General features: G+C 34.2%; 4 protein-coding genes across 4 annotated transcripts; 3 read left to right on the top strand and 1 right to left on the bottom strand.

Annotated features, from left to right (window-relative positions):
* Positions 1–3,368: 3,368 nt before the first annotated feature.
* LOC132183122 (putative WRKY transcription factor 75) lies at positions 3,369–5,898 on the top strand. The gene is made up of 2 exons (XM_059596520.2): positions 3,369–3,723; positions 5,688–5,898. Exons 1-2 carry the CDS (start codon positions 3,386–3,388, stop codon positions 5,863–5,865), a joined length of 516 nt encoding a protein of 171 aa, XP_059452503.1. The 5' UTR covers positions 3,369–3,385; the 3' UTR covers positions 5,866–5,898.
* A 3,285-nt stretch (positions 5,899–9,183) lies between these two features.
* LOC132181242 (teosinte glume architecture 1) lies at positions 9,184–12,166 on the top strand. Its single transcript, XM_059594365.2, has 3 exons — positions 9,184–10,092; positions 10,202–10,338; positions 11,132–12,166. The coding sequence occupies exons 1-3, from the start codon at positions 9,707–9,709 to the stop codon at positions 11,758–11,760; spliced, it is 1,152 nt and encodes a 383-aa protein (XP_059450348.1). The 5' UTR covers positions 9,184–9,706; the 3' UTR covers positions 11,761–12,166.
* Positions 12,167–14,237: 2,071 nt separating this feature from the next.
* Positions 14,238–16,075, bottom strand: LOC132182590 (uncharacterized). The gene is made up of 2 exons (XM_059595878.2): positions 15,838–16,075; positions 14,238–14,634 (listed from the first exon to the last, which is right to left on the bottom strand). Exons 1-2 carry the CDS (start codon positions 15,987–15,989, stop codon positions 14,556–14,558), a joined length of 231 nt encoding a protein of 76 aa, XP_059451861.1. The 5' UTR covers positions 15,990–16,075; the 3' UTR covers positions 14,238–14,555.
* A 6,089-nt stretch (positions 16,076–22,164) lies between these two features.
* LOC132183331 (uncharacterized) lies at positions 22,165–22,678 on the top strand. The gene has a single exon (XM_059596742.2). It carries the CDS (start codon positions 22,181–22,183, stop codon positions 22,520–22,522), a length of 342 nt encoding a protein of 113 aa, XP_059452725.1. The 5' UTR covers positions 22,165–22,180; the 3' UTR covers positions 22,523–22,678.
* Positions 22,679–26,020: the final 3,342 nt, after the last annotated feature.

The raw sequence follows: 26,020 nt of genomic DNA, 5'->3' as shown, positions 1-26,020 counted from the left end.
CACATGCCCAGCTCAGGTCGCTTTCCTCGTCTCCCAAACTTCAAAATGTAAAGAGTTGCAACCCAAATACCTTCAACAATGACGAAAATATATTATTTTTCATCAACGTAAGGTGAGTGTTAGGAAGGTTCCTCGGGTTTTCAAGATGTTGATAGAAATGGTTAACATCAACACGTGAATTCATGTCACAATGGACAATCGATTGATATATATTGAAGAGATACTTAGAAACGTAATATACTATTACACTCTGCGAACAATTTATTCTATTAATACCAACAAAACGGTAGCCATTTTTCTCTGTTGATAATTCAACTCTTCTATCAATTTTAATCAAACATATAGATAATCTCCACTTAATGACACGACCATAGAGTTACAACCCATTCATTCCTATACTTGATGTGATGGTTGGCCGATCTGATACCAAATGATACAAATTTCAAGTAAAACTCACGTTTGAAAACCGGTTTACGAATAGAATAAAAATAAACTATTTCATATGTATTTTATTTGGCACTTTGCCAAAAAGTAATATAAAAAAAATAAGATAAATATATACTCAAGAAATAGGTGTCCGCTCTCTCTCTCTCTCTCTTTCTCCAAACATGTTCTGTTATCTCTCTAAACGTTTGATTTGATAATAAAGGGGCTCCATGCACCCCATTAGCAAGGAGGATAAGAAACTTTGATGAATAAACAAAGAAAGATGTAGTAGATTAATGGTTAGTGCTCTATCAAAGGGCCTTTATCACGGATCTCTATACTAATATTGATGTAGAATATACTTGTTTTGGACTTTGAATGTGATTAAGAGAGGGCAGCCAAGAAAAATGTGATAAAGAGAGAATAGTATAAAGCCACAAGAATCTGCCGCCACATTCATGTCGTCATTAAAAAAACCATTAAAATATTAATCTTTTTTTTTGTGTGTGTGATTATAAAAATATTAATTAAAAGGCAGACATAAAGATTTACCATAGGACACCAAAACCTATCTGGTCATGACCCGACTGCTTAGTTGATGATCATGACACACTTTTTCTTAATTTTTTTTTTTTGGGGGGGATAAGTATCAGAAGGTATTCTCGACTGCTTAGGATTGTTGATTATATGTAAATAGGAATGGGTAGTTGGAATTGAATTATCAATTATATTCATTTGTTTAGTGATAACAATTTACAAGAAAACGAACAAATTTTCTATCTAAATTTCCTAAAATATCATTATTCATAAAAATAATGCAAAAATAATATTCAACCATTACGTGGGATGGTTGGACCACCCAATTTGATGGTCGTGACCACCGGATGGCACTTTCAAGGGTAGTTACAACTTGCAAGCCTGCAAGTTTTGCAACCACCTTTGATGGCAATGGAGTTGGTCGCATTACCTCTAGAGCTCCTCAAATTGGAGTGGTTCACCACTCCGGGTCAACCCTTATGAAGGGAGACAAGGAATACAGATATTTTTTTTTGGCAAAAGGAAAAAAAAATTGAGATATTATTTAAAGAATTATTATATTCATATTCTCCTATTCACTGCCTTTTTTAAAGGGGAATAGTTATTCCTCATTTTATGGGAAATAGCTAGATAACCAAATAATAGAATAAATATTTCATAAGAGAAGCTATTACATTCATGCATTTATTCTTATGCACCTTAGCCCTATAAATTCTACCTGATAAATATAGTTTTTTTTTTTTCTTAAAAAAAAAAGGTGAAAAATATAGTTCTTACATCCGCATCCTCTCTTCCTTTTTTCCATTAATTTAATAAATAGCATAAAAGACTTCAACCTTTGGTTCGGTCCAGCCTCTTGGCAAACACAGCCAAAATGGCAGTCTTTTGCTAAGAAACATAAATGGTCCCGTACACGTGTGAAAATTGAAGCCAACACTAAAACAGGAAGGGGTAATAAAGGAAGAAAAGAACGTTGAAATATTATGGGCTGATAGAGTGATGGGGGCTTAATGGTCTCGTACACGTGTGATCGATGGTTTTTGTCTGAGTCCAAACTAGGCAACTGCTACTAGTCTACGAAAGCATCACCAAGACACCAACCTTAATATTAATCAATACGAGGGAAAAAATAAAAATAAAATACAGTTGAAATATAAATTTAGGTGAAAAATCATCTGTATTCGGTTAGTTACTTTAGCAAAAAAAAAATTTTTTTTGTCAGTTGCTTTACAGCTGAGCATTATTCATTCAGAAAATGTTAAAAAAAAAAGGTTTTTTATTTTATCACTCTCATTTCTCCCTTTTTTTTATTTATTTTTTAATTTTTAAATAGTAAAGAAATTCTTGATAATGAATATTTAAATGGGAATCCAAATTTCTTTCAACCTAGTTTGTAAATTTTGTTACGTGTCCTTTACCAAGTAAGAAATACATTATTTTTTAATTAGCATTTAAGAAGTACATAATTTTTTAATAAAATTATTAAAAAATCATGTGCTTCTAATTAATTAAATACAATGCAGTTTTATAAAGTTGCTTTCAATGGAAGAAATTCATGTCCTTTATATGCAATAATTAAAGTTGATAGTTAAAATTGAAAAAAAAAAAAAAAAAGTGATTTTTTAATCTAAAATTTTTAGACCATCAAACTTTAAAAAATAACACTTAATCGAATCCAATTGCTAGTATGTTACGTTCCCAAAGGCTAGTTCAATCGACTGTAAACCACGCGTCATGAAACAGAGGTTAGTAGTTCGAATATCATTCCCCCTTCCTTTGTGTGGACAAATAAAAAAAAAAAAAAAATTGCTAGTAATCTACAAATAACATCCTATGTTAGTAATTAGCGTTAAAATGAATGAAAAATATTGCATGAGTGCCACCCATATGAATAATTAACGTTTATATATAAGGTCATTATTTTTTTTATTTTTTTTATTTTTTATGTATTGAATTGAAAAACATATTCTTATATTCTTTTATAAAATAAACGTATAGATGGGGACAAGCCTTAATATATATATATATATATATATACAAAATGCGTAGAAAAACATAATTTTAATTAGTTTGTACGAACATTAAATGTAATTCACTCACGTCTTTTTCAAATGATGAAGCCGCCACCATTTTCCACCTTTCCTTTTCTAATCAATCCGCTAATCTTCTCAGCCATTTAGACAATACATTTTTCGTGCCGTTCACGTACGACATAATTTCTCATCACTCAACATTATATATCTCTTTGGAATTTTTATTCTATTATTCTTATTTATTAATTTCCTACGTATATATATATATATAATGAATTACATGGTCATGAATTTCACCCAGCCGCCCCACCTTTTTTATATACTAGAGCCCCATCTTTTCATAGACATTCTTCTTCTTCTCCTTCTTCGTACTCGTCCTTGTCCTTTCTATGGAGAAGTACCAAATGTTTTTCCCTTCTTCGTCTGCAGGGCAGTCAAGTAATTACGATCCCTTCTCAAGAAACATGGAAATCTCTAATGTTTTTCATAATTCTCATGGGGAGTGTTCGAGAGCAGAAGCTAATAAACAGTTTTCTCATAGTGGAAGCTTTGCTGGGGATGATGATCAAAGTGGGGTGAAAGCACCAGGAAAGAAGAAGGTGGCGGAGAAGAAGATTAGGAAGCCTAGATATGCTTTTCAAACAAGGAGTCAGGTTGACATACTTGATGATGGCTATAGGTGGAGGAAATATGGCCAAAAGGCAGTAAAGAACAACAAATTTCCGAGGTTAGTTGATTTCTTTTCTAAGCTTCACTAATCATCACACTCTTTTGTGGGGGTTTTTTTCTTGGGGATCTGGTAAGTGTCATTTCGATGCTAGCTCTTTGATTAATTAGATCTGATTTATGTGCGTAAAGACCCCACCAGAAACCTTATTGTTTCCCACTACCTGTATGTTGTGAATTGAAGTGTTCAAACTAAGTACTGTGGGTTGATTATGGATGTGATCGATGTACATGCAAGCAAGCAGTATAGCTCGAACCCCTCAACAGTAGTGCAAATTAATTAGTGGGATTTCTGTGACAATGGATTAGCTAGCTAGCTAGGTTTATACGTTTTCGAAAGTTTTTCTTCTAGGGTTTTCTAGCTCTGTCAGCTGATCTTATATATTCTTCTTCTTTTAAGACAACATATACTAACGTACGAGGAATTCTCAAGAATTACATGTGTAAAGGCCCCTTAATGAAAGTTCTTAATTAAACCATGCACCTTTCAATATTTAATACAAGTTAAAATATAGCAAGTGAGCTGAGTGTTACACGTATGGGTTAAATTGGCTCTCTTTGAACATTCTTCCACATAATTTTTAGCAGTTATTTCAAAAACAAAAGGAAAAATTAATTAACAAAATGAAAATCTAAAGACACATGAATATATATATATATATATATATATATATATATATAGAGAGAGAGAGAGAGAGAGAGAGAGAGAGAGAGAGAGAGAGAACTATATATGTATATTAAAAAAACTGCTACATTTTTCTCATTTTTCTCTGCTGGATTTTTGATAGATCATATAGCCGTATAGTTTGACATGATATAATGTCTTATATACATTTAAGAACTGATGATCATATAACTGAATGTTAGGACAACTTTCATAGATCTTAATCTCATAAAATATTAACTAAGACGAGATGAGATTAGATCGTAATCTAAAGTCACATGGTATATGTCTTTCATCCCTTCATCGTAGCAAATGGGGGCTGAAAAGCCGTAGTGTGCGTTAGAACAAGCAAATTAAAGGATTGAGCTACCAGAAAGCTATATATTGTGCATTAGAACAAGCTGGATTGAGCTTTAAAAAGTTGTTTTTTTGTAGGTCTTCTCTCGATCTTCGTGATGGAAAATACGGCTTTAATTTGATGGCATTGATATTTTTAATGTTGCAATCGTCCCTCCATAATGTCCTACATTTATAATTAGAACTGAAAAATATAATTGAATGTCTGGAGAACTTAATTAAATGGATCTTAATCTTATAAACTATTAACTAAAATGAGACCAAATCTGATGATAATCTAAATCCGCAAACAATCTTCATAGCCACAATGGAAAATACGGCTCCTAACTCCTTCAGTAAATATATATTCATGATTATAATATGTATGAACATTGTAACTCACATTTTGTTAGCTTAATGTTGAATTAATAGTCCTTCCACGAAGCCAGCTGCTTGGATGGTCCTTGTAAGTTTAGTACGATGAAATGATATCATATGTCTTGGACATTCTTATATAATTAACACCACTAACTACCCCGCCAGGCTACGTTGTTGTTGTTAGAATATTCTCCATGTTAAGCTTAATTTGATTAATTAATTTCTTTGTAGGCCTCTCATCAATTTTCTTTCTTTTTTAGTCTATCTTACCTACTACAATCTACTTATAAATATAGAGCATGTTTTAAACAACTTGTAACATACAATTAAATATAAATATATAACAAAGATGTAGCCCTAAGGGCACTTATGTTAGTGGCCGGTGTATGCATGGACGTGAGTCTCTAAGGTTGAACCGTCATCCAAAATCTCCTGCGTTCTCTTTCACTTTTTACTTCGGCCGCTTTTCCTTTCCTGTTTTATATTTTACATTAATTTATAAAGCATATTAATTAATTATCTGTAGGATGTTCTTAATTCACAATTAATTAATGACAAACAAAACTTCGATTTTTCTCCTTTTGCAGAAGCTACTATCGGTGTACGTATCAAGGATGCAATGTAAAGAAGCAAGTTCAACGCCTAACCAAAGATGAAGGCATTGTAGTGACTACTTATGAAGGGGTGCACACCCATCCGATAGAGAAGCCAACTGATAATTTTGAACATATCTTGAGTCAGATGCATATTTATGCTCCTTTTTGAAGTTGACTCAATTGATCATCATGTAACTTTATATATATATATATATATATGCATGCTTTTCTGAAAGATATACAATTTAGATTTACTGCTCAATCGGATACAGAATAAAGTTTGTGTCTAATTATATAGAAATGGCTGCTTACATTAAACTATTTCTTGTTGATCTACTCTTTAGAGTTCTTTCATCTTCCTTTTTGCCTGGGTTTGTGATGTTAGACTTTACAGCAAAATATGCAGAAGTTAAAATAACTTGCTACAGCTAGCATCTCCTTTGATAGGGTTTGCGAAAAGGTTGTGAAGAGCAGAGAATCTAGCCTATATATAGAAAACTTATGGAGTCCACCAATCACAGGCTCCTGACCCTAATAGGGTTACATGTATACATTCAGTGGGAATCAAATTCCTATATAGTTAAGGTGCATTCAATTGAATATATAACAAAAAGATCAGTCAATTAATAATATTTAGTACATCATTATAAGTTGTATGTCCAACCCATTTTGGGAAACTAAAACCCATCATCAATGAATACTCAATTAAGAATATATATATTATAACAGGCAAATTAAGGTTAAAGAAATTTTGAGCGAGCAGCCGAACCACTCCCATGATCTTCGGACGATATTGATAAGTTTTGATAGAACCACTCCCATGATCTTAGGACGATATTGATAAGTTTTGATAGTTTGAGATAAATGTTGACGTAATCTTAGTTTTGGGGATGTATCTAACCTCCCAAACAATCCGATGATAGTTTGGGAGATGAATCTATATATATGTTGACTTTTCTCAAAATATATTTGAAGTTTCTCTTCTTCTTTTTTTCTTTTTTTTTAAAAAATTTTTTATTTTTATTTTACTTTGGCCCCTAAAAAAATTTAAGATAATCTAACCTCCTTCAAAGTAAATTCTTAATTCCATCCCTTCAGAGAATAGGTATCTGATATATCATAGTGCTCGAGCATTGTGTATTAGAAATCTATCATGCCTATAAGAGCATCAACTGCATGTCTTTTTGACCCACCCATGATCATATTCATATATATATGGTACATCTTAAAGAGGAAAGAGTCTATAGGAAAAAATTAACATAAAAGAAAAGAGGGAAGAGGTTATAAAGATTCTACTTAAAAGCCACTCCAATTGCTCGGGAAAATCACAAGAACGAGAGAGAGAGAGAAAAAAAAAAATAATAATAATAATACAGAAAAGACCCTCTTATCAATCAAAACGCTGCCGTCTAAGTAACATGTGTTGGTGAGTGTGTGTGTGTGTGTTGCACTGCCTAATAAATAACCTATGTACCAACAAGCAATTATAGCATGACCAAATTACCCAAATAATATGAAGGAATAATCAACACAATCTGTGAGGAATTAGGCCACTTTTGGATACAAATTTCGTGTAATGAAGTTGCCTAATATTGCATGGTGCAATAAACAATTTCATGTGAGAGAACACTCAAAGTTTATTTGCTCGGACATGTGCTTAAATAAGTTCAGAAAGATAAGCATGATTGGCAATTTTTGACACAACCTACCAATCTGACACGAAATTAAAGATTTAGAGTTGTCCTATATAGTTTTGTACTCATGTCTTTGACATGCATTGCAAAATTTAACACGAACTCAATACAAAATTATAGAGCTATATATGATTAAAGGGTTTAACCCGTTTAATTAAATAAGTCGGATTAAGGTTGACCTATATAGTTTTATACGTATGCCTTGACACAATTCGAACATAAATTACCACCCCCAATAAGACCTATGCGCTTGAATAATGCAACAAGTCCCTCAAAGAATAATGTGACTATTAAAATTACTATTAAACTTGTGATTAATTATTATTAAATTTTGATCAAATAATAATTTTAATAAAAAAAATTTAAGAAAAACACAAAAAAAAAAAAAACATATAAAATTACTCCTATGCGCCTACGTACCCCGAGCAGGCTGCTCATTGCGGGCGATCCCCAAAAAGGGACACGATAGCTTCCAAGATTTCAACACACATTCAATTACCTACAAGACAATTTGGTGGTTGCCGTCCCACTTGGGCTTGGGCTAAGTGGTAGATGAGTAGACGGAAGTGGGATACAGTTAAAGTCGATCCAAAATCTTATCAAGCAGAAGTAAACGAAAGAAATTTTAAAAAAAAGAAAAGGAAAAGGTTAATCTCTCTATAGTCTTATCCTGGCAGCAGATTTAATTGCTTTTATAAAGATTGATGGAGCCCATAAAAGGTAGTTGAAGCTGCAAGGAAGCAACTAATTAGTATAGCTTTAACAATGGGCTATGCACCAAAGCCTTTACACTGAGAATCTTGTCGAAAGTAGCAAACCAAAATAGCAAAAGTCACTTGTGTTTAATAACACATATTACCCATGTCAGCAAGCCTAAAGAGAAATTCAGCTGCTAAATAATTAGAGTCGATCCTTAGTTGATAAGAAAGATAATTATGCTGTCTGTTTCAATGAAAAATTATATTTAAATTAAAAAAAAAAAAAAATTGTTTAGGCCCAAGGATGGGGACCAACCACTTATTTCTTTCTATAACTATTATTATTGTTAAAGTATTTTTTTTAAAATAATTGTTTTTATTAATTTAATTGAAAAAAAAATCATATTTAACCTCTAAGTTTTTATATGATTTGGATTTACTCATTGAATCTGTAATTTCAAGATTAAGGTTCTTTGATTTTGTCTGAATTTCAAATGGAATTTTTTATCACATTACCGTCAAATTAACGAATTACCATCTATTATAGGTGTCTCATTTGACACCTCAACCAAAAACACCACCATAAATAAGGCAAATCCAACAAACTCAACAAAGGAAAAACAACAAGCACGAGTTAATTTTAATATCTAATGTTAGCTTAGAGCAGAGGGTGAATCCCAAAACCATGAGAATGACTTTCGTCACACTTATGTATTTATTCTGTGGTGAATAATGCAAGTTTCCATGTCGTTTACAGGATTTATCAAACAACATGGAACCAAATGGACACTTGTCATTGATTGCGAAACAAAAAACTAAGATAACAAAATAAATAATGTTGTTGCTGGCTGCCTTCTAAACCTTCCCTCATTCTATTTTGTACCCATCTTCCACTAGGACCACACTACTGTTCTTTTATGCATAATATAGATAAAAAAGATGGATGCAGCATTACCTGTCACATCCTTTGCTATAGGCTTTTCTTTCCATTTCTGTCATCTTTCTCTTTCACATTAATTGTTAATTTGTTGGTTTTCAACAACTGCTGTTCGCCAAATTTAAAAATCCAACTAGGCCTTGAAATTAATGGGGACAAACAGGAAAACAACACAAGTTAAAACACAAATCTCAGCAAATCTCCTCTCAGATGGGCCTTTCTTGCAGAAGTCTGAGGCCTATAAAATATAGAGTTTAATGTACTCTTCCTGTCCCTATTGCTCATCAATAATTCAAACTTTGAGCTCTGTCTTTTCTCTCCTGGAGGGAACAGGGATATTGGAAATTCATCTGCAGTTTTCACTGAAAGTGAGTAAAACTGCTCCCTCTATATATGGCATATGAGGCTTCTACACCCAAGCAGGGAAACAAAAAGGTTAAATATTTTGTTCTTGTCATTCTGTTTTGACTTTATTATTGTTGCCACCAACAATTTGCAGAAACTGGGGTTCACTGTTCTTGATCTTTTGCTTCTACGAAGCACTCATTTCAATTAATTCCCTTTTGACCAAAAGCAAAAAAAAAAAATCCCATTTTTTTTTTCATTATTCTTAAAACTATTCACTTTTGAGGAGTAATTGTTGAAGGAGAATAAATTGTGAAAGAGCTTTACTCGCTTGCGATGGACTGGGACTGGAAGGACCTCGGATGGGATTCAATTGAGTTGGAGGAAAAGGAGGATAGCAGCCTTGCAGGCCTTGTTGGTTCCAGTGGATTTATGGTGGACTTGAAGCTCGGTAGGATATCTGATATGGAACAAGAGAGATCTGCAGATGGGTTGAAGGACCAAGGGGGCTCAACAATGGTGTCATCACCTTCAGGGCCATCTAAAAGGACACGTGTGCTCAGTGGGACTCAAAATTTTTCATGCTTAGTTGATGGATGCAAGGCAGACCTCAATATGTGCAGAGAGTATCATCGCCGCCACAGGGTTTGCGAGCGCCACTCGAAGACCCCAGTGGTGATTGTAGGGGGCAAAGAGCAGCGCTTCTGCCAACAATGTAGCAGGTATGATATCAGAGGCTTGCTTTTGATTGGCAAGGAATTTGTCTCAATTTTTTCTTGATTATGTATAAGAAATTTCTGTTCGATCATTTGGGTTTTTCAAGTACTGTAGATTCCATTCCCTGGGGGAGTTTGATGATGCGAAGAGAAGCTGCAGGAAACGCCTTGATGGACACAACATGCGCAGGAGAAAATCTCAGCCTGAACCCCTTTACCTCAGTTCTGAGCACTTTCTGTCCAATTACAAAGGTTTTGGATTCTTATCTCAGTTCTAAGAATTTTTTTATTTTCTTCTTATTGTCTAATTTTAGTTGGAGATAATCACGGGTTAAATTTGGATTGGGTTTTTTTGCTTGCTATTTAATCTTAAGCTGAAGATGAAATTTGAACTACAGAGTACACTTCTTCTTGTCACTCTCCATTAGTATAAGGAACTTTGCTGAGCTTTTTCAGAAGCTTCCACAGTTCATTGAGTCACATAGGAAAGTCTCTGATTTATTTGGCCTGCTGTGTATGAGTGGTTTTAGGGAGTCCATCTCTTACCACTATGCTTATGGTATTGCTAAGTCTTAAGGTGAAGTTGCACAGCAAAGTTTGCTCCGGTGTTTTGGTTTGAACTTATAATCTTTGCTTTGATATCACGTTAAATCACCACATATTTCAAAAACTTAAGCTAATAGAAAAAGGGTAAATTTAATCTTTTAATTTATATTTTAACAAATTATACAAGTCCCTCGAGTGAACCTGGACCGGCCAACTTTGGAGTCACTAGTTACTAGTTTGCTATTGTTAAATCACCATTTATCTAACATGTGAAACATTTATTTTAAATGGGAGGTGAATTTTGGAGCCATGGTTCGAACTTAGGCCTTTTGCTTCGATGTTGTGTTAAATCACCATTTTATCCTAAGAGCACGCCAATAGAAAATGATGAATTTAATCATTTAATTAGTACTTTAACAAATATTAACGAGCATTCATAGATAACGCTCAAAAAAAAAAAAAAAAAGAACATTCATTGACATGTCTTTCTGTAAATCAGGCCCTAGAATCTTGCAATTCAGTAGTCCACAGATATATGCAACTACTACTATGAGAAGTAGCCGGCCTGGGATTGCCAGAAGTGAAGCAGAAGCTATGATTTATAATCATCATCACCGACGCTTGCCTATTACTGATGGACACAGTCCTCCCAATTCCTTTGCCTTCATCTACAATGAGGAGAATAAACTGTTCTCTTTCTTACAGGAAAATGGCCCTAAAGGAGGCAATTATCAAGCAGCTTCTGAGGCTTCTGTCTACCACCCACTTCCTAATAGCATTGCTTCATCAGAAATTGAAAGGGGCGGCCATAATATGTTATCGGCGGCCGCCGCTGCCGGCGGTATAACACAATCCATTGACTTGGGTTGTGCTCTCTATCTTCTGTCATCACATCCAACACAAACTTCAGCAAGAAGTTTGAGCCACTTGGTGCAGTCCAGTGTGAGCCATCCAATTCAATCCTTGGACTCAGGACAGCAATCTAATGGAGTGGCTCAGTACTCCTGCTCTCATGGCATAAAAGACAAGCCTTCTGCAGGCCTAGTTTTTGTTCCTGATGCCAATGAAACCAACATATATTGCAGTGGAATGTTTCAAGGGGCGCTTGATGCGTTGTTGGAAGGTTAGGCCTCAAGAAGGCTTCCTATTTGGTGGGAGTAATCAGCTCCTGAGGCAATTTCCTGGTTGGGGAATGTTTACTAATCTTTCTGCAGCTTCAATAAACTAATGCAAACTCTCCCAAAGCTTTTAGTTGTGGATTATTGTTGACTTCCTTTCCCCACAGGGGAAAGCCTGGATTGTCTTGAATACTTGTGTTGTGTAGGTCGGGTGTAATGAACTGTCCATATTGTACGGTAAGAGCGCAGGTAGACTCCACCTGTCCAAACTGGCGGAGATCTACCTGCCCTCTCACATGAATTGCTGTTTGTTTTAAGAGGCATAGTAAACTCTATCTATGCTATGAAATGCATTTTCCTGATTGTGATTTTGGTCCAACAGCTGTGTTAGAGTTCGAATTCATTCATAAAATAAACAATTGTTTCAGTTCTTACTATAATTATGTGAACAATAATTGTTGATGTGATTTATGTTTTTTTTTTTTTTGTATAGATAGACTTGTGATGACATTGCATATTAGAACAATAACTGTTGACGTGATTTTTGTATATATGGCCCCACAGTGACATATCATATTATGTTACATGCTGATCTCACAAAATGTCATCATATGAAGACACGTGTTATGTAAGTTATGACTAGGGATGAAACCGAAATTTCTCATATCAGAGGGGTCAAAATATAATATAAACCAGAGATTAAACTTAATTTTAAAGCATATATATATATATTAAGAGAAAATATTAAAATATGGTGGCCATGCCCACTGGGCCCCAGATTTTGTCCTTGGTTATCATAATTGATGATGTGATATCACTCGCAATGTTTTCTATTTATTATATTATATTGTTTGAATGCTAAATCTATCTATTTCCCATACTCTGATTTGATGATAACGAAGGGGAAGAATAACATTGAACAGTTCTAAAAGTTTAATGACTAAATTAAAACAATCAATAGTTTAAAAACAAGATTAAAATATGACACAAAGTTGAAGACTTAAATCATGTTTGACAAATGAAAGAAAAAAACATCATCTTTTTTCATTTGTTTACCTAAGGTAAAAGTTGTGTCGCTCTATTAGAATGTCCCTGTTATTTCTTGACAAACAAAAAATACATAGCCGTGAGATTCAACACCTGAAATATTTTCAAAGCAGATGGCATGAGGGCAGAAGTTGAACAATGATGACTGAACGGCCTTCATTTCATGATTTAGATTAAATTTTCTAGCATTTAATGGTATAAATGGTGTCACATTATTTAAAATTTTAATAATGTGGTAAATATAAAATAGTCTCTACGCAAATAGAGCCTAAAAATAATTAGTAAAGCAAAGTTGGAGGTATATGCTTCATCTCCCAAAGCATCTTAAACCTCTATTTTATGTGGGCCTCTACCTTTAATAGAATAGAACAGTTGGTGATGTGTAGTGTTTTTGTAAGCAAATAATTTTCATATTGACTTGGGTTGTTCAGCCACTTGTAAGCAATATATAGGCCACAGATGCAGCGTTTCTCTCTCTCTCTCTGGTTGGGTCTTAGAATACCATTTCTGTTCTATCAGAATTTAAGGTCTCTGGTTTTGGAAAGAAACAAAAACACTACTATAGATATTAGATATTTTCAAATGAAATAAAGTTCACAAATTATATTCAGGCTGGGTAAAATGTCATCGAACCTTGTGCTGAGCTTCGACAACTCTAGGCTCTACAGCAGGAATAGGATCTTCTCTAGTCTATTATGAATTAGAGAATATCACCTTGTGCTGAGCTTGGACAGCTCTAGGCTCTACAACAGGAATAGGATCCTCTCTAGTCTATTATGAACTAGAAAATATTTCGTTCATGGCTGAAATTTCTTTTTAAAAATCTTAAAACCACAAATAGGATACATGTCTCACTACAAAGAAAATAATAAAAATAATAATATTTTAGATTAAAAAAATAAAGGGTGACTGACCACCCCATTTTAGATGAGGTTAGCTTGAGAACCACCCCAATGGTTGGCCAGAAGTGGTTGGACCACCCCAATTTTTTTTTTTTTTTTTTTTAGATCTGGATTTAGGGGGTGGCCGAACCACCCCCAAGGGCCATGGGGTGGTCCGGCCACCCCTGGCCAGCCATTGGGGTGGCTCTCAAGCCAACCCCTTATGAAATGGGGTGGTTCGATCACCCCCTATAGCCAAGATGGGATAGCCAGCCACCCCCTTATTCTTTTATTCTTTTATTATTTTAATATAATTTTTTATTATTATTATTTTTTGTAGTGAGACATATATCTTATTTGTGGCTTTAAAATTTTTAAAAAGAAATCCTAACCATGAACCGAATATTCTCCAATCTATTATGGATTGCAGAGGATCCTATTCCTCTACAGCATGGGCTCATATAAATTCGAAAGACTGGATATAATTATTGCTCGAATATTAAATGAGTCGTTTTTAGATAAATTCGACTCGACTCAATTTAAGCTCGTGAAACAATACTGGTATAAACTCAACTCGTCTTGTTAAACTCGTTTGAGGAGTGAGCTAACACTCACTACTCAATTATAACCCTATTACAGGTCAATGTTATCAAGGGAGAAATAGAACTTGCTTTGTAAAACAAGACGCCTTTCTCTTTGTAAATACACTAGGCTAGAACAAAATTTACAAAAAAAAAAAAAAAAAAAGAGGTGCAGAAATACGTTTCACCAAGACTTGTTCTAAATAAACCATCAAATATTTTAAGGAAAAAGCTAAAGGAAAAAGAAACAAATAGGTAACTCTTGTAGACGACATCAGGCGGTATACAAAGACACTTCAGTGCTTGTCCTCCTTGGGAATGTCTTTTGGAGGAACCTTTGATTCAAGTTCCTTGGGAGTAGCCTTCCCTGCTGCCCTGCAAGATTCATCAAAAGTCATGTTAATGTGTATTTAGATGGAAACTACAACTAAAGACTAGTTGGAAACTACGTGCAAAAGAATGAGAGCAATGGGAGTACACTGCTGCTACGATAACAGCTAAACATGCATGTCAGAACCAGTCACCGAGCCCATTAAGAAGACCGAAGTTGGATCATCTAGTTCAAAATTCGTTTTGCTAGTTCTAACAATCATTGTTATATGCAGCGCTACTGCCCAAACAAGGAAATGCAGGTTTGGCTGGACAAGTCTTCTATAATATAAATGAAAAAAAATAAAACAAATCCAGAGCCGTGAATGTCTGAATGATGACTGCCTTTTGGCCTTTCCATTTGCAAAGGAAACAGAGACAGTAGAAAAGTATGAGAGCAATTTCATGAAAGATATGCCATAAGTTCAATAATTTGATACACTCCAGATTGCACAAATCACTATGTTAAACGGTCTGCAATAGAAACAATTTTTTCAACACATCCCAAGTATTGATCGATCTAATAAGAATGAAAACCAGGAGCTAATCATGAAGCACATCACCCCCATCACGTAAATATCAAGAAGCTGACACGATAAACCGATAATTTAACCCTAAGTACATTCCCAACTAAGATTTAGAAGTAGATTACTACATTGCTATCTTACAATTAGCCTCCAGCTGAACATCAACCAGGCCTCCGCCATTGTTCCGTTGCTAATAACAACCGTCATGAGCATAAAAGCACAGGCGGCAATACGAGTAACTGTAACTCCCACACCCCCCCACCCCCAACCCACTCCCCCAATCCTAACAGAACCTCAAGCAAACACTTGGGGTTCATTCTACTCGCTCTAGTTGAATATCCCCCTTACCCACTACAAACGAAAACTTTCATATCCAATCAAAATACATCAACAACCTAAATCCCATAAACAGCACAGAAGGTTGAATCAAGTCTGGGATCTATAGAAAATACATAATTAGGAACATAACCAAATGCAAGACCTGAAATGGCCATTTTTCTGAACAACAACGCAAGGATACATAAAACCCGTTTTTAGTTTTCCTCTTCTTTATCATTCTCCATATTGAATACATACAAATATATTAACATAGTAAGCTGAAAATGATTCACAGTTAAAAATAAAAACTATTTTTTCCTCAAAAGATTTAGAGAAAATAATACATAAGAGGAGGTTTTTTTACTTGGAGGCAGAGGCCGATTCTTCTTCAAGCCAGTGGCGGATTTGCTTGACGTTGCGCCTGAAGACCGCCGCCGATTGCTTGACGTCGCTCCTTAGCAGCAGAATCACGGCGCTAACACCGGCCACCGTGAGTATGAAATTCGTCAACGCCATTTGGTTGTGCTTCTGGATCCGAGCCGAAGAGAAAGACGCACAGAAAAGAGTGCGATATCTCTATCTATTTGTAAATATTCACAGGATCTGCATATAAGGGTTTTACAGGGTTTCTTGTTGAAGAGAGAATATGCTTGGAGAAGACGATTAGATTGGATTTTGGGGCTCGTCTTGGCTTCCAAGTTCCAAGCATTGCCTAGCTCATGCTAGTTATTGGGCCCACAGACTCACGGTCTCGAAACTCTTCTATGGACTTCCATGATGCTTTTTCCACTGGCCCAACCCACGGTCTAAGCAATTTGACCAATTTAGTAAAATAATTTTTAACCGAGCATATGACTTAGCAAGAAAGACTAAATCAATGAAAAATAAAGAATGGTCTAGAAATGGTAAATTTGGTAGGTGTGAAAGATAATAAAGGGGTGGGGTGGCTGAGGTTGAGGTTAATTTTAGGTTCAAGTCTTATCAAGTAAAAGTAATTCAATATATAATAGATATCCCTTTCAATTACGGTCAGTAAAACATGTCAAAAGAAGTGCGAACGAAGCAATGTAAAAGTTAACAAACATGACGATATTTCAATCCTTAAATTAAGTTTGAATGGGAGATTTTCTTAATATTATTGGTGGTTAATTTTAGGTTCAAGTCTTATCAAGTAAAAGTTATTCAATATATAATAGATATCCCTTTCAATTACGGTCAGTAGAACATATCAAAAGAAGTGCGAACGAAGCAATGTATAGGTTAGCAAACGTGAAGATATTTCAATCCTTAGATTAAGTTTGAATAGGAGATTTTCCTAATATTATTTGTGGTATTGTAATCGTGAAGCAAGAGTTTACTTCCTAATTAATTAAGATTTCTAAGTTCCTATGTATGAAATTATAAGTACACAGAATGATCCCGTGATTGGGCCAAACCGTGTTTGCTTGGTGGGTAATGTTGTCGCACCAAAAGGTAAACAAAATTGACGTAAATCAACCGACATTTTCATGCCATTTCAGGATATATATATATATATATATATATATATATATATATAAAGAAAGCAAAGAAACCATGAAAAAGAAGTAAGACAAATGAGTGGGTAAGTTTTTACCACTTGAATACAAAATCAAGTAATCTATATTTTGATCTAGCTAGCTTGTTTCCACAACCCCATATGCGAGAAATCGTATCTGATCCCAATTGTAGAATCAATAATAGCTAGAACAAGCCATATCTGGACCCTGGACCCTGGTATATATAATTATGTGGAATCAGAATTTCCCTTTTTCTTCAAAAGAAGGAAAAGGGGAAGAAAAAAGGATATAAAAGAATCCAGTGTTTTTTTTTTTTTTTTGACATATATATGTATTATGGCATTTTCTTCTCTCGATCTCCCTGTTTATCCTTTCTAGTTAGTTTATTGAAATGTTGTTACTTGATTGATGACAAGAAGTAGTCGTGGGTGATATTCAAGTGGATCCATTCAATATACATCATAGAATTGTTAAATTCAAAGAAAATATTAAATTATATAATCAAAATTCGAACTCAAGATTGACACTATGTTAAGTTATTATTTAATTTTAAAACCTTAAGTTGATAATTAATATACGAATAATATCATGGTTTGGTGATGTAGAGAGTGAATGCGATATTGGCGCGGCTCAATCAGATTAAAGGACCCAACCATTGAGAGCTTTGATTTGATTGAACCACGCCAACATCATAATTAAACTCCACCAAATATTGGGGAGAAATTATTACATCAATGAAAAAGTAAAGTAAAATCCATATAAGTATAAACGTCTAGCTAGCTAGCTAGACTCCATCAATGTTGGAAGAAATAGAGATGCCCATGCAGCCATGCACTCCCGGAAATGGCGCCGACGACCGAGGACGAGAAAACATGTACGAGAAAGAAATTCCCAGAACCAGAAACAAGAAAGAGTGGATTTTATTTGCAAACGAAGCAACAAGGGGAAGAGGTAGTGTTGAAATTGAGAGAAGTAGTACCAAAAGAGAAGAGAGTGGATTTGCTTTATATAGGAAAGAAGGGAGAGTTATAGTCGTCTGTAGATGACAACTCGTTAATTTTGATTTGATAGATTAATTTGATTTTATAATCTTCACCTAATATCGTTCAGATAATGTTTAAAGTTGTACCTAAAAGGTCCCACATATTTCAATTTCTACATATTTTGCTCATCAATTGTTCATTTTCATCACCTTTGTTGTCAGCACATCGTCATTTTTCTCTGGTGATCTATCCATAATGCTTGGCGCCATTGATTTGGCAATATTGAGACACAGATATGATTTACGCAATGTACAAGCAAGAGAGATTTTATTGTTCAACAATAATATTATTGATGTATCAGATTTATATATACTCGGTTAGCCCAAGTTGATGATGTAGGCTCATGAACCTATCATGGGTTCTGATCGAACCATAGAAGCTAACGTGTAGTGCAACGATTGTTTAGAAAATGCTAGAAGTGTGGCCATACTCCAATATTGGTGGATTCTCCACATAAAGAGAGAATGTCAAGCCCAAACCATGGGCTCCGATCAAATCACGGAAGCTAACGTGTCGGTGCAACGATTGCTTAAAAAACGCTAGGAGTGTGGCCATACTCCGTTGGTGGATGTTAAACATAAAAAGAGAACATGTTATTTTTACTCATTCTTGCAATTCTCGGCAGGTTTCTGACGATCTTTACTCATTCTTGCAAGCATTCATTGGAAGGGTCGGACTGTGCATTCAATTCCATCACCAATATTCAAGGTGTTTTTTTTTTTTTTTTTTTTTTTTGAAAGGCAATATTCAAGGTGTTAGTTTGTTCAATAAAGTGACCCGAAGGAATATAATAATTTAAAAGAAAAGAATATATGATAATCTAAAAAAATGATACCCACACCAAAAGGCTTAATAAGTCAAACGATGATCTCAGATCCACCCCATGTTCTGTTGTAGCATTTTTGTTTTTGTTGTTGCTTCTGAATGTACTTAAAATAATAATAATAATACGTTTGCTTGAGGTATTTTGATGACATTCCCAGGCCCAGGCCCAGGCCCAGGCCCGTTTTCTTATCAGAAAAGTTGTTGGATGACAGGCCCAAAGTTCAATGAATTTCTCTTCGTGTCATGGGTCATAACAACTCCAAAGTTCCAAAGTAGAATGGGTCTCCAAGATCAAATGACCATTGAGAAACGGTATAATAGCTCCTATTTGTGTCGTTTATTTTAAATGAACGGCATCACATAAAAAATAAAAAAATAGTTTGGGGGTGATTGTTTGGATGACCGGAAAGAATAGTTCAACTATCTTAACAGTCACCCCCCACCCGTGTGGTCAAAGAAAGTGATTCGGCCCAAACAAAAGGTATTATACCCCGTATAATACCTTACCCTAAGTAGTGGAACTGTGGAAGGGATCTCAATCAATCTCTATGAAAAAAAGAACCTATATTAGTGGGGGATCTGAGAGGGAGAGATCATACAGTTGTATTCCAATAAATTAATTTAGACGTTGGTGAAAAGACATGAAATTTCAAAGGATGTGAGATCCGATCGTGGGGGACAGTATGTAGTGTAGGGCCAATGAAGTTCTTTAATTAACGATTGAGACGCAGCAGCAGTCGTACAAGATAAGCAGAAGGACGAATATCTCTGTTACCAAATCAAGGTAATTTTGCAGAAGAACAGATTTCACCTCCAAAGTATCTAAAACTTAGCTTCAAAAGAAAGTTTAGATACAAAGCAGTTGCACTTTTTGGTCCACCAAAAGATTCTTGCTTTAGGGATCAAAAAGCAGACCGAGGGCTGCTGCCTGCTGGAGAGGAAGGACATTGTTGCAACCATGTATGTATGTACTTAGTCAAATATACGATCTATACCCATTTTTTTACTGAGATATGAATATTAAGATGACTTAAGTTTTAATAAGCTTCCCGTCATCTTGGAAAAAAGATTTAATACCTCTAACATTTCTCAATAAAAAATGTTGCCTGAAATCATGGTGTGTTAGCTAAAATGAATGGCCAACTTCTTAAAATATTGATTAAATTTATATTTTCGTATTAATTTAGGGTCCATTTGAGATTGTGGTTTCAATAAGTGCGATTTTAAAAATAGCGTTTTTAAAATCGTTACTTTTTAAAATCGTAAAAGCGTTTGATAAAACATGTTAAAAAATACTTTTTTATTAAATATTTGTTATGCGAATTCATGATTTTGGTTAAATTCGCACTTTTTCAAATAAGCAACCCTTAACCTGCTTATTAAAATCACAGATTTTTTTCCTATTTTAAACTAAGTGCTTTTTAAATTGCAATGCCTAACGCCTTACGTTTTGCGATATCTTTTAAAAACGCAGATTATTCTTGCAAAATCCTAATCCCAAACGCACCATTAAGCTTTTAGAATAAACGATGATTTAACATAGTATTAGCGTTAAAAGGTCCTAAGTTCAAATCTTGACTTCTTAATTTACCCCTAATTCAATTAAATATTTCATGCGTTGGATTTACCAATAAATTAAAAAAAAAAAAAAAAAATTTATTTAATAAAAAAACAATTAATACCTCTGAAATTTGTTCAAGTTTCCAAGAACTCAAATATATTAGCTAGGGTCCAAAATCCAGAGAAAATTAGAGAACCCAAGAAACACCCACTTGTAGAATATCTTATCCTTGAACGTTCAAAAGCGCAACAACTTTATTGTTGTTAGTGTCTTTGTAAAGCAAAGCAAAGGCAAGTTGGCGCCTGCAGGGCAAGTAGAGTATCCTCTCCTAAGCCGTATGCTTGCTCCATCGTACAAAAGTAGAGTCAGATTTTTATTTATTTAAATCATTAAATTTACTATTTCTTATCAAAATTAAGCTATCGGGCGTTTTAACGTAGTATCATAGTAGAGGTGTGGAGACCCTTAATCTAGTTATCAAATACAAATTGAATCATGCCATTAAGTTCTGCATTTCCTGAAACATGAACACTAGTCTTCATATTCCAGGAAGATGCTCACATGGGGGAAGGCAATGTGTTGAAAGGGACGCTGTTCTTATCTATACAATACATTCCCCTTTACTTTTCACTTTATAGTTCGACAACTTGAATGATCAATTTCAGATAGCATGATCAATTTCAGATAGCGAACACAGACATTTGTGATGTTGGAGGTTCCAATTTGATCTTTCAAGTTGATTGTCTCGAGTGGTGCAACTAATGTCTTATCTTGATCTATCCTCAAGTAGTGTAAAAATTAAGAGTTAAAAACACTCAAACTCAAGCACTATTGGAATATGATATGACTGGCTCTACACAATGGAGTTAGTGGCTAGCTCTCACAGTACTGCTCAATAGTACTCCATTCTACAGTCAAAAAGACAAATGTAAATTCTAATTCACCCTTAATCTTAATTGTTACTGATCATGGGGCAGTGGGCGAAGCTTTATTCTTACTTCCCCAAAATAGCACATTAATTAGGAGATGTTGCCATTTGGTAGGGATGGTAATATTTGGGGTTGTCAATTTTTATATTATTTATGAATCCAATACAAAACTAGCAACTAAAGTTGAAGGATTTAACTCATTTAATTAAATGGATCGGATTATAGTTGACCTATATAAACTTCTACTTATGTCTTAATACAACCCGATTGTTACCATTTAACCTTTGTCAAGTGCCTAATTGAGGCTGTCCCGCATTAGATTTTAGACTTCTGCTAGCTGAGAACACCAGGAAATCCTCAATAATAGATGAGGATTTTACTCAATTTACTGTGCAGCCTAGCCCATGCACTGACTGCAGCGCTAGCTTTAATTTCATCTCCCAGAAGAAGATTCCATTAACTGTAATTGTATACAAAATATAAAGAAAATGCAATAATAGAGACCAAAAGTTCTCCATATCTTGGAAAGTGTTTGATAAACTATATATTGGAATATATCTAAAAAATAAATAAATAATAATGGAATCTATCAATATAACCCATAAAATAGTCCTAAAAAGAAGATTATGCCTTGAAGATATTTAACGTATAGGGACCACAACCACAACACAGTCACGTTAATTTTCATGTCTATCTGCAGATATGATTTCAACACACAGAAAAAAGTTGCCTTACAACTACTATATATAGACCTTCTTCCTCTTGTGCTGAACACTCAACATTCGAAATCTGATAATATATATATATTAAGATGGAAGCAAACAGGAAGCGTAGAGGGTTCCTCAAGGGGAAGCTGATGTCATTCAATAGAGCAGCACCCAAGCCTTCCTCGACTGTGCAATACACCAGCAAGGTAAAGCCGAGCCAGTCTTCTCCTTCAACTGCTTCAGTAGGATTCCTGTTCCAGCCCAAACAGAAGGTGTCTTTTATAGTGCCGGCCGCCGATAGCAGCCAATATGAAAACCTCTATGGCGTGGCTGCTGACGACGCCATCGATATGAAGGCTGGAATTTTTATTTCTTCTGTTCAAGAACGTTTCAAGCTTGAACGAGTCAACTCGGAGCGAGTCAACCAGTGTCAGGATGTGCAGTAGAGGCCACTTAGCTAGTACTATAATAAATTAAGCCTAATTAATGATTAGAAAACTAAGGTGTGCTGTATTTTTGTTCTATGTACTCCATATATACTTGGTAGTACACTACTTCATGTAATTGTTCATGAAATTACAACTTTAATTGCAATTTGTCTATTTGGCCATGTAGTTTTATGTTCTTGAGACAAATATATTAACAAACAATTTAAAATACAAAAATAATTTTTAAATTTATGACAAAAACTCAAAACTTCTGTGATTCGGTGATTCATTTTTAGGCTGTGAATCTCATAGAAGGAAAACTGTGACTAAAGATTAAAGTCGTTAAAATATTAATTAAATGATTAATTCAATCATATTTTTTATTTGCTTAAATTTTTGAGATAAGTATTGATTTAACATAGTATTATAGTAAAAGTCCTAAGTTCAAATATTGTCTTCATCATTCATTTTCTATGTGTTGGGCCTTATTTATTAAGGAATTTGAAACCACGTGTGAAGAAGAATGTTAACTATTAAGATATTATTTTTTTATCAATTTAAATTTTTAAAATAAGTGATAATTTAACAAAATGGACACATTATAGATGCCCATATAAACCTTCAAACGAGTTACAACTCATCTAGGGAGTTGTACCTCCCCGAGACACGACCCATTTGTAGGGATACTTTATTATTTTTTAAAGCGGGAGAGGGGGAAAAGGGGAAAAGGATTACCTCCTAATTGTCTTAACATATGTCTTTCAAATCATAGTGCCTCCGGCTTCCGGGCTCTAGCCTTGAGTTGTGTGTTTCCACTCATTCAAATTCAAGTGTATTAGTTTAGAGTTGTTTTCTACTCACTCAAATATATTGGTTTACCCATGACAGAGGGCTCCAAATGAGTCTCTTTGTCCATGCAAGTGCTCGAATAGTTAGAGATTTGTTCAGACATACGGGATATATATATACAGTTTGAGCAACTAATTATAAAAAATTCTTGAACGTGCTCTTACCAATATTGATTGGTTTACCCATGCATTATAGAGGGCTCCAAATGAGTCTCTTTGTCGGAGCAGGTGCTCGAATAGTTCGAGATCTGTTCAGATATAGGGGAGTTTATTTATTTATTTATTTTAAGCTACAATTTGAGCAACTGATTATAAAAAATTCTTGAAGGTGCTCTTACCAATATTGACTAACAAAAAAACGAATCAAGTTTTTTATTAAAAAAATAGTGCGAGATATACTTGTGAGATATAAACTATTGGGAAAATAAATATCTAGAGAGTTATTCATTCACCATTATATGATATATATCGGAAAACTACAAAAAGTTTAAGGCTATCAACTTAGATTCGAATATATTATATTAACTACTTACAACTTGGAATATTTATCCAATATGGAGCTTAACCTTTACATTGGCACATGTATATTTAATGGAAACATCTTCTCTAAAAGACTAAAATGATGTTTTGGATTGGAGGATGCCCATTCCTTGAATGATTAATTTCTTATTAAGATAATATCAATGATTGATTCCCTGTCCAATAAGAGAGACTTGATCAGGAATAGAAAATATATTCTAATCTGATTTTAAAACTTGGGCAAGCATCTGCTTTGCTATAATCCTTTCATGAAGTAGCTTTGGCCTGCCCAATGATTAGTTATATATATCCTTTAACAACTTTAGCCTAACATTCCAACAAAGAACTTGGAAGGCTCAATAAGTAAAATAATGGAATAATATATATACAACCGTCCTTGCCAGTTCCCATTACTAGGGACGAGGTTGTGATGGCTATCCATTACGGATTAAAAAATGCTAGGTTTATAAATATACTTTACAAAAAAAAAAAATTATAATATAACGTGGCACAACATGATTAAATGAAAGGAAATGTTAGGTATTCTCATGGTGTTTTACTGTTCTCATGGTATCCTTCTAGTCTAAGGTAAAAAATAGTGGTACTTATTTCTCTCACTTAATTTAAAAAAATAATAATAATATTCACTTAAACTAAAAAAATACAAGAAAAACACTTAACATTTCGCCCGATAATCAAACAAAATCGAAACTTGTACATCACCCAAGTAGTTGGTAGAAGTAGGACCAGCTTGGTCCATCCTGCATGAAATTCAAGCATTGCCAGCTGCAACGGAATATTATAAATTTTTATTCATTAGATATAATAAAATTAAATTTTAAACATGAATAACTCTTCTACATTTCAATTTAAAGTGAAATAGAGAATATTTTGGTTGCGATGCTCAATTTTAGCTTGGTTTGAGCAATCATATCAACTCTTTGATGACGGTCAGGCTGGGCTCCGACCACTTAAATGTAAGATATTGATACCAATTATTTATCTAAATGAATATACGATCTTTCTATCTTGTCGTAGGAAATAGAATGTGCCACAATGGATATTATAGCCGTCAAACCTTAAAAAGAGAGTAGCACAAAGAGAGCATAGCAAAGTAGGGGGAGGGAGTTACAACTCCCTCCTCCCCACCCCCTTTCTCTTTCCCCATTTTCTTACATCTACCATAAATCGATTAGGGAGCGTGTGTCAATAGTCCTTGGGGTGCTTTTTAGCGGCACGTGGCTGGCCGGCAGTGGCGCGTGGAATGCGTGAGGGTGTATTGGGTTTTTGTTATTATATTTTCGTTGTTTTTAAATAAGAATGTATTATTTCTAAATTTGCTTTTAGTGGCGATCTATGTGGTGAAGTTTTATTCGTTTTCTTAGGTTTTGTTTTCACGAATCCTTAAGAATAATAGAATTGGGTTTCGGTCGGTGTTCTGTTTTTTTATGGTTCATTTTTTGAGAGCAAACCATAGACCGATGACAGAGGAGTTATCAAGTATAAAGAAGAATTGTCACTATGGTAAAGGCAGCGAAGGGGATTGCAATTGATAAAGCACTAGTAGCGGAGATTAAAAAAAAAAAAAAAAGCCAAGAAATCAAGGACTTGGTAGTGAATAGAAACGTGATTCACCGAAATTTGTTGTAAAACGGAAACTAATTGAGACGCTTTTCATAGATATTGTCTTATAAAAGCTTAAAAGACTATTGTGTATGTCAAAAAAAAAAAAAAAAAAAATTATAATGGATTATGGATCTAATTTCATGTTTGAACAAAATATTAAAAAAAAAAAAAAAAAAAAAAAAGGAAATAGAATGTGCCCACAATTTCCTATAAATAATCTTCAAAATAAGAAAAATCAAGGACAGTTGCCGATTGGGTAATTGCCAAGTATCAAGGACAAAAAATTTGTCCAAATTGGGTTGGAAACTCCAACTCAATGGGTTAAACTTACATTTATTTTTTAGAAATGATTGGTCAATAATGTATTCATATTTCTCCCGTATTCTCTTGTAAATTCAATAAATTAACTATTAAATTTGTGAAATTCATCATAAATTCACAAATCTAATAATTAATTTGTAAGATGAGATAAAAAAAATATATACGAAAAATATTGACATGAATTTTTTTTAAAACTTTTTAT

Source organism: Corylus avellana, chromosome 5, assembly GCF_965113065.1.
Source record: "Corylus avellana chromosome 5, dhCorAvel1.hap1.2, whole genome shotgun sequence".
Classification (NCBI taxonomy): domain Eukaryota; kingdom Viridiplantae; phylum Streptophyta; class Magnoliopsida; order Fagales; family Betulaceae; genus Corylus; species Corylus avellana.
This window is presented reverse-complemented; position numbering and strand designations above follow the sequence as displayed.

What these genes read in the sequence shown, in the direction of transcription:
- LOC132183122 (XM_059596520.2), top strand. Translation starts at nt 3,386, where the DNA reads ATGGAGAAGTACCAAATGTTTTTCCCTTCTTCGTCTGCAGGGCAGTCA. An exon ending in AAGAACAACAAATTTCCGAG is followed by an intron (nt 3,724 to 5,687) that starts GTTAGTTGATTT and finishes CTCCTTTTGCAG; the next exon opens with AAGCTACTATCGGTGTACGT.
- LOC132181242 (XM_059594365.2), top strand. Translation starts at nt 9,707, where the DNA reads ATGGACTGGGACTGGAAGGACCTCGGATGGGATTCAATTGAGTTGGAG. An exon ending in TTCTGCCAACAATGTAGCAG is followed by an intron (nt 10,093 to 10,201) that starts GTATGATATCAG and finishes CAAGTACTGTAG; the next exon opens with ATTCCATTCCCTGGGGGAGT. An exon ending in CTTTCTGTCCAATTACAAAG is followed by an intron (nt 10,339 to 11,131) that starts GTTTTGGATTCT and finishes TCTGTAAATCAG; the next exon opens with GCCCTAGAATCTTGCAATTC.
- LOC132182590 (XM_059595878.2), bottom strand. Translation starts at nt 15,989, where the DNA reads ATGGCGTTGACGAATTTCATACTCACGGTGGCCGGTGTTAGCGCCGTG. An exon ending in GAATCGGCCTCTGCCTCCAA is followed by an intron (nt 14,635 to 15,837) that starts GTAAAAAAACCT and finishes TGAATCTTGCAG; the next exon opens with GGCAGCAGGGAAGGCTACTC.
- LOC132183331 (XM_059596742.2), top strand. Translation starts at nt 22,181, where the DNA reads ATGGAAGCAAACAGGAAGCGTAGAGGGTTCCTCAAGGGGAAGCTGATG.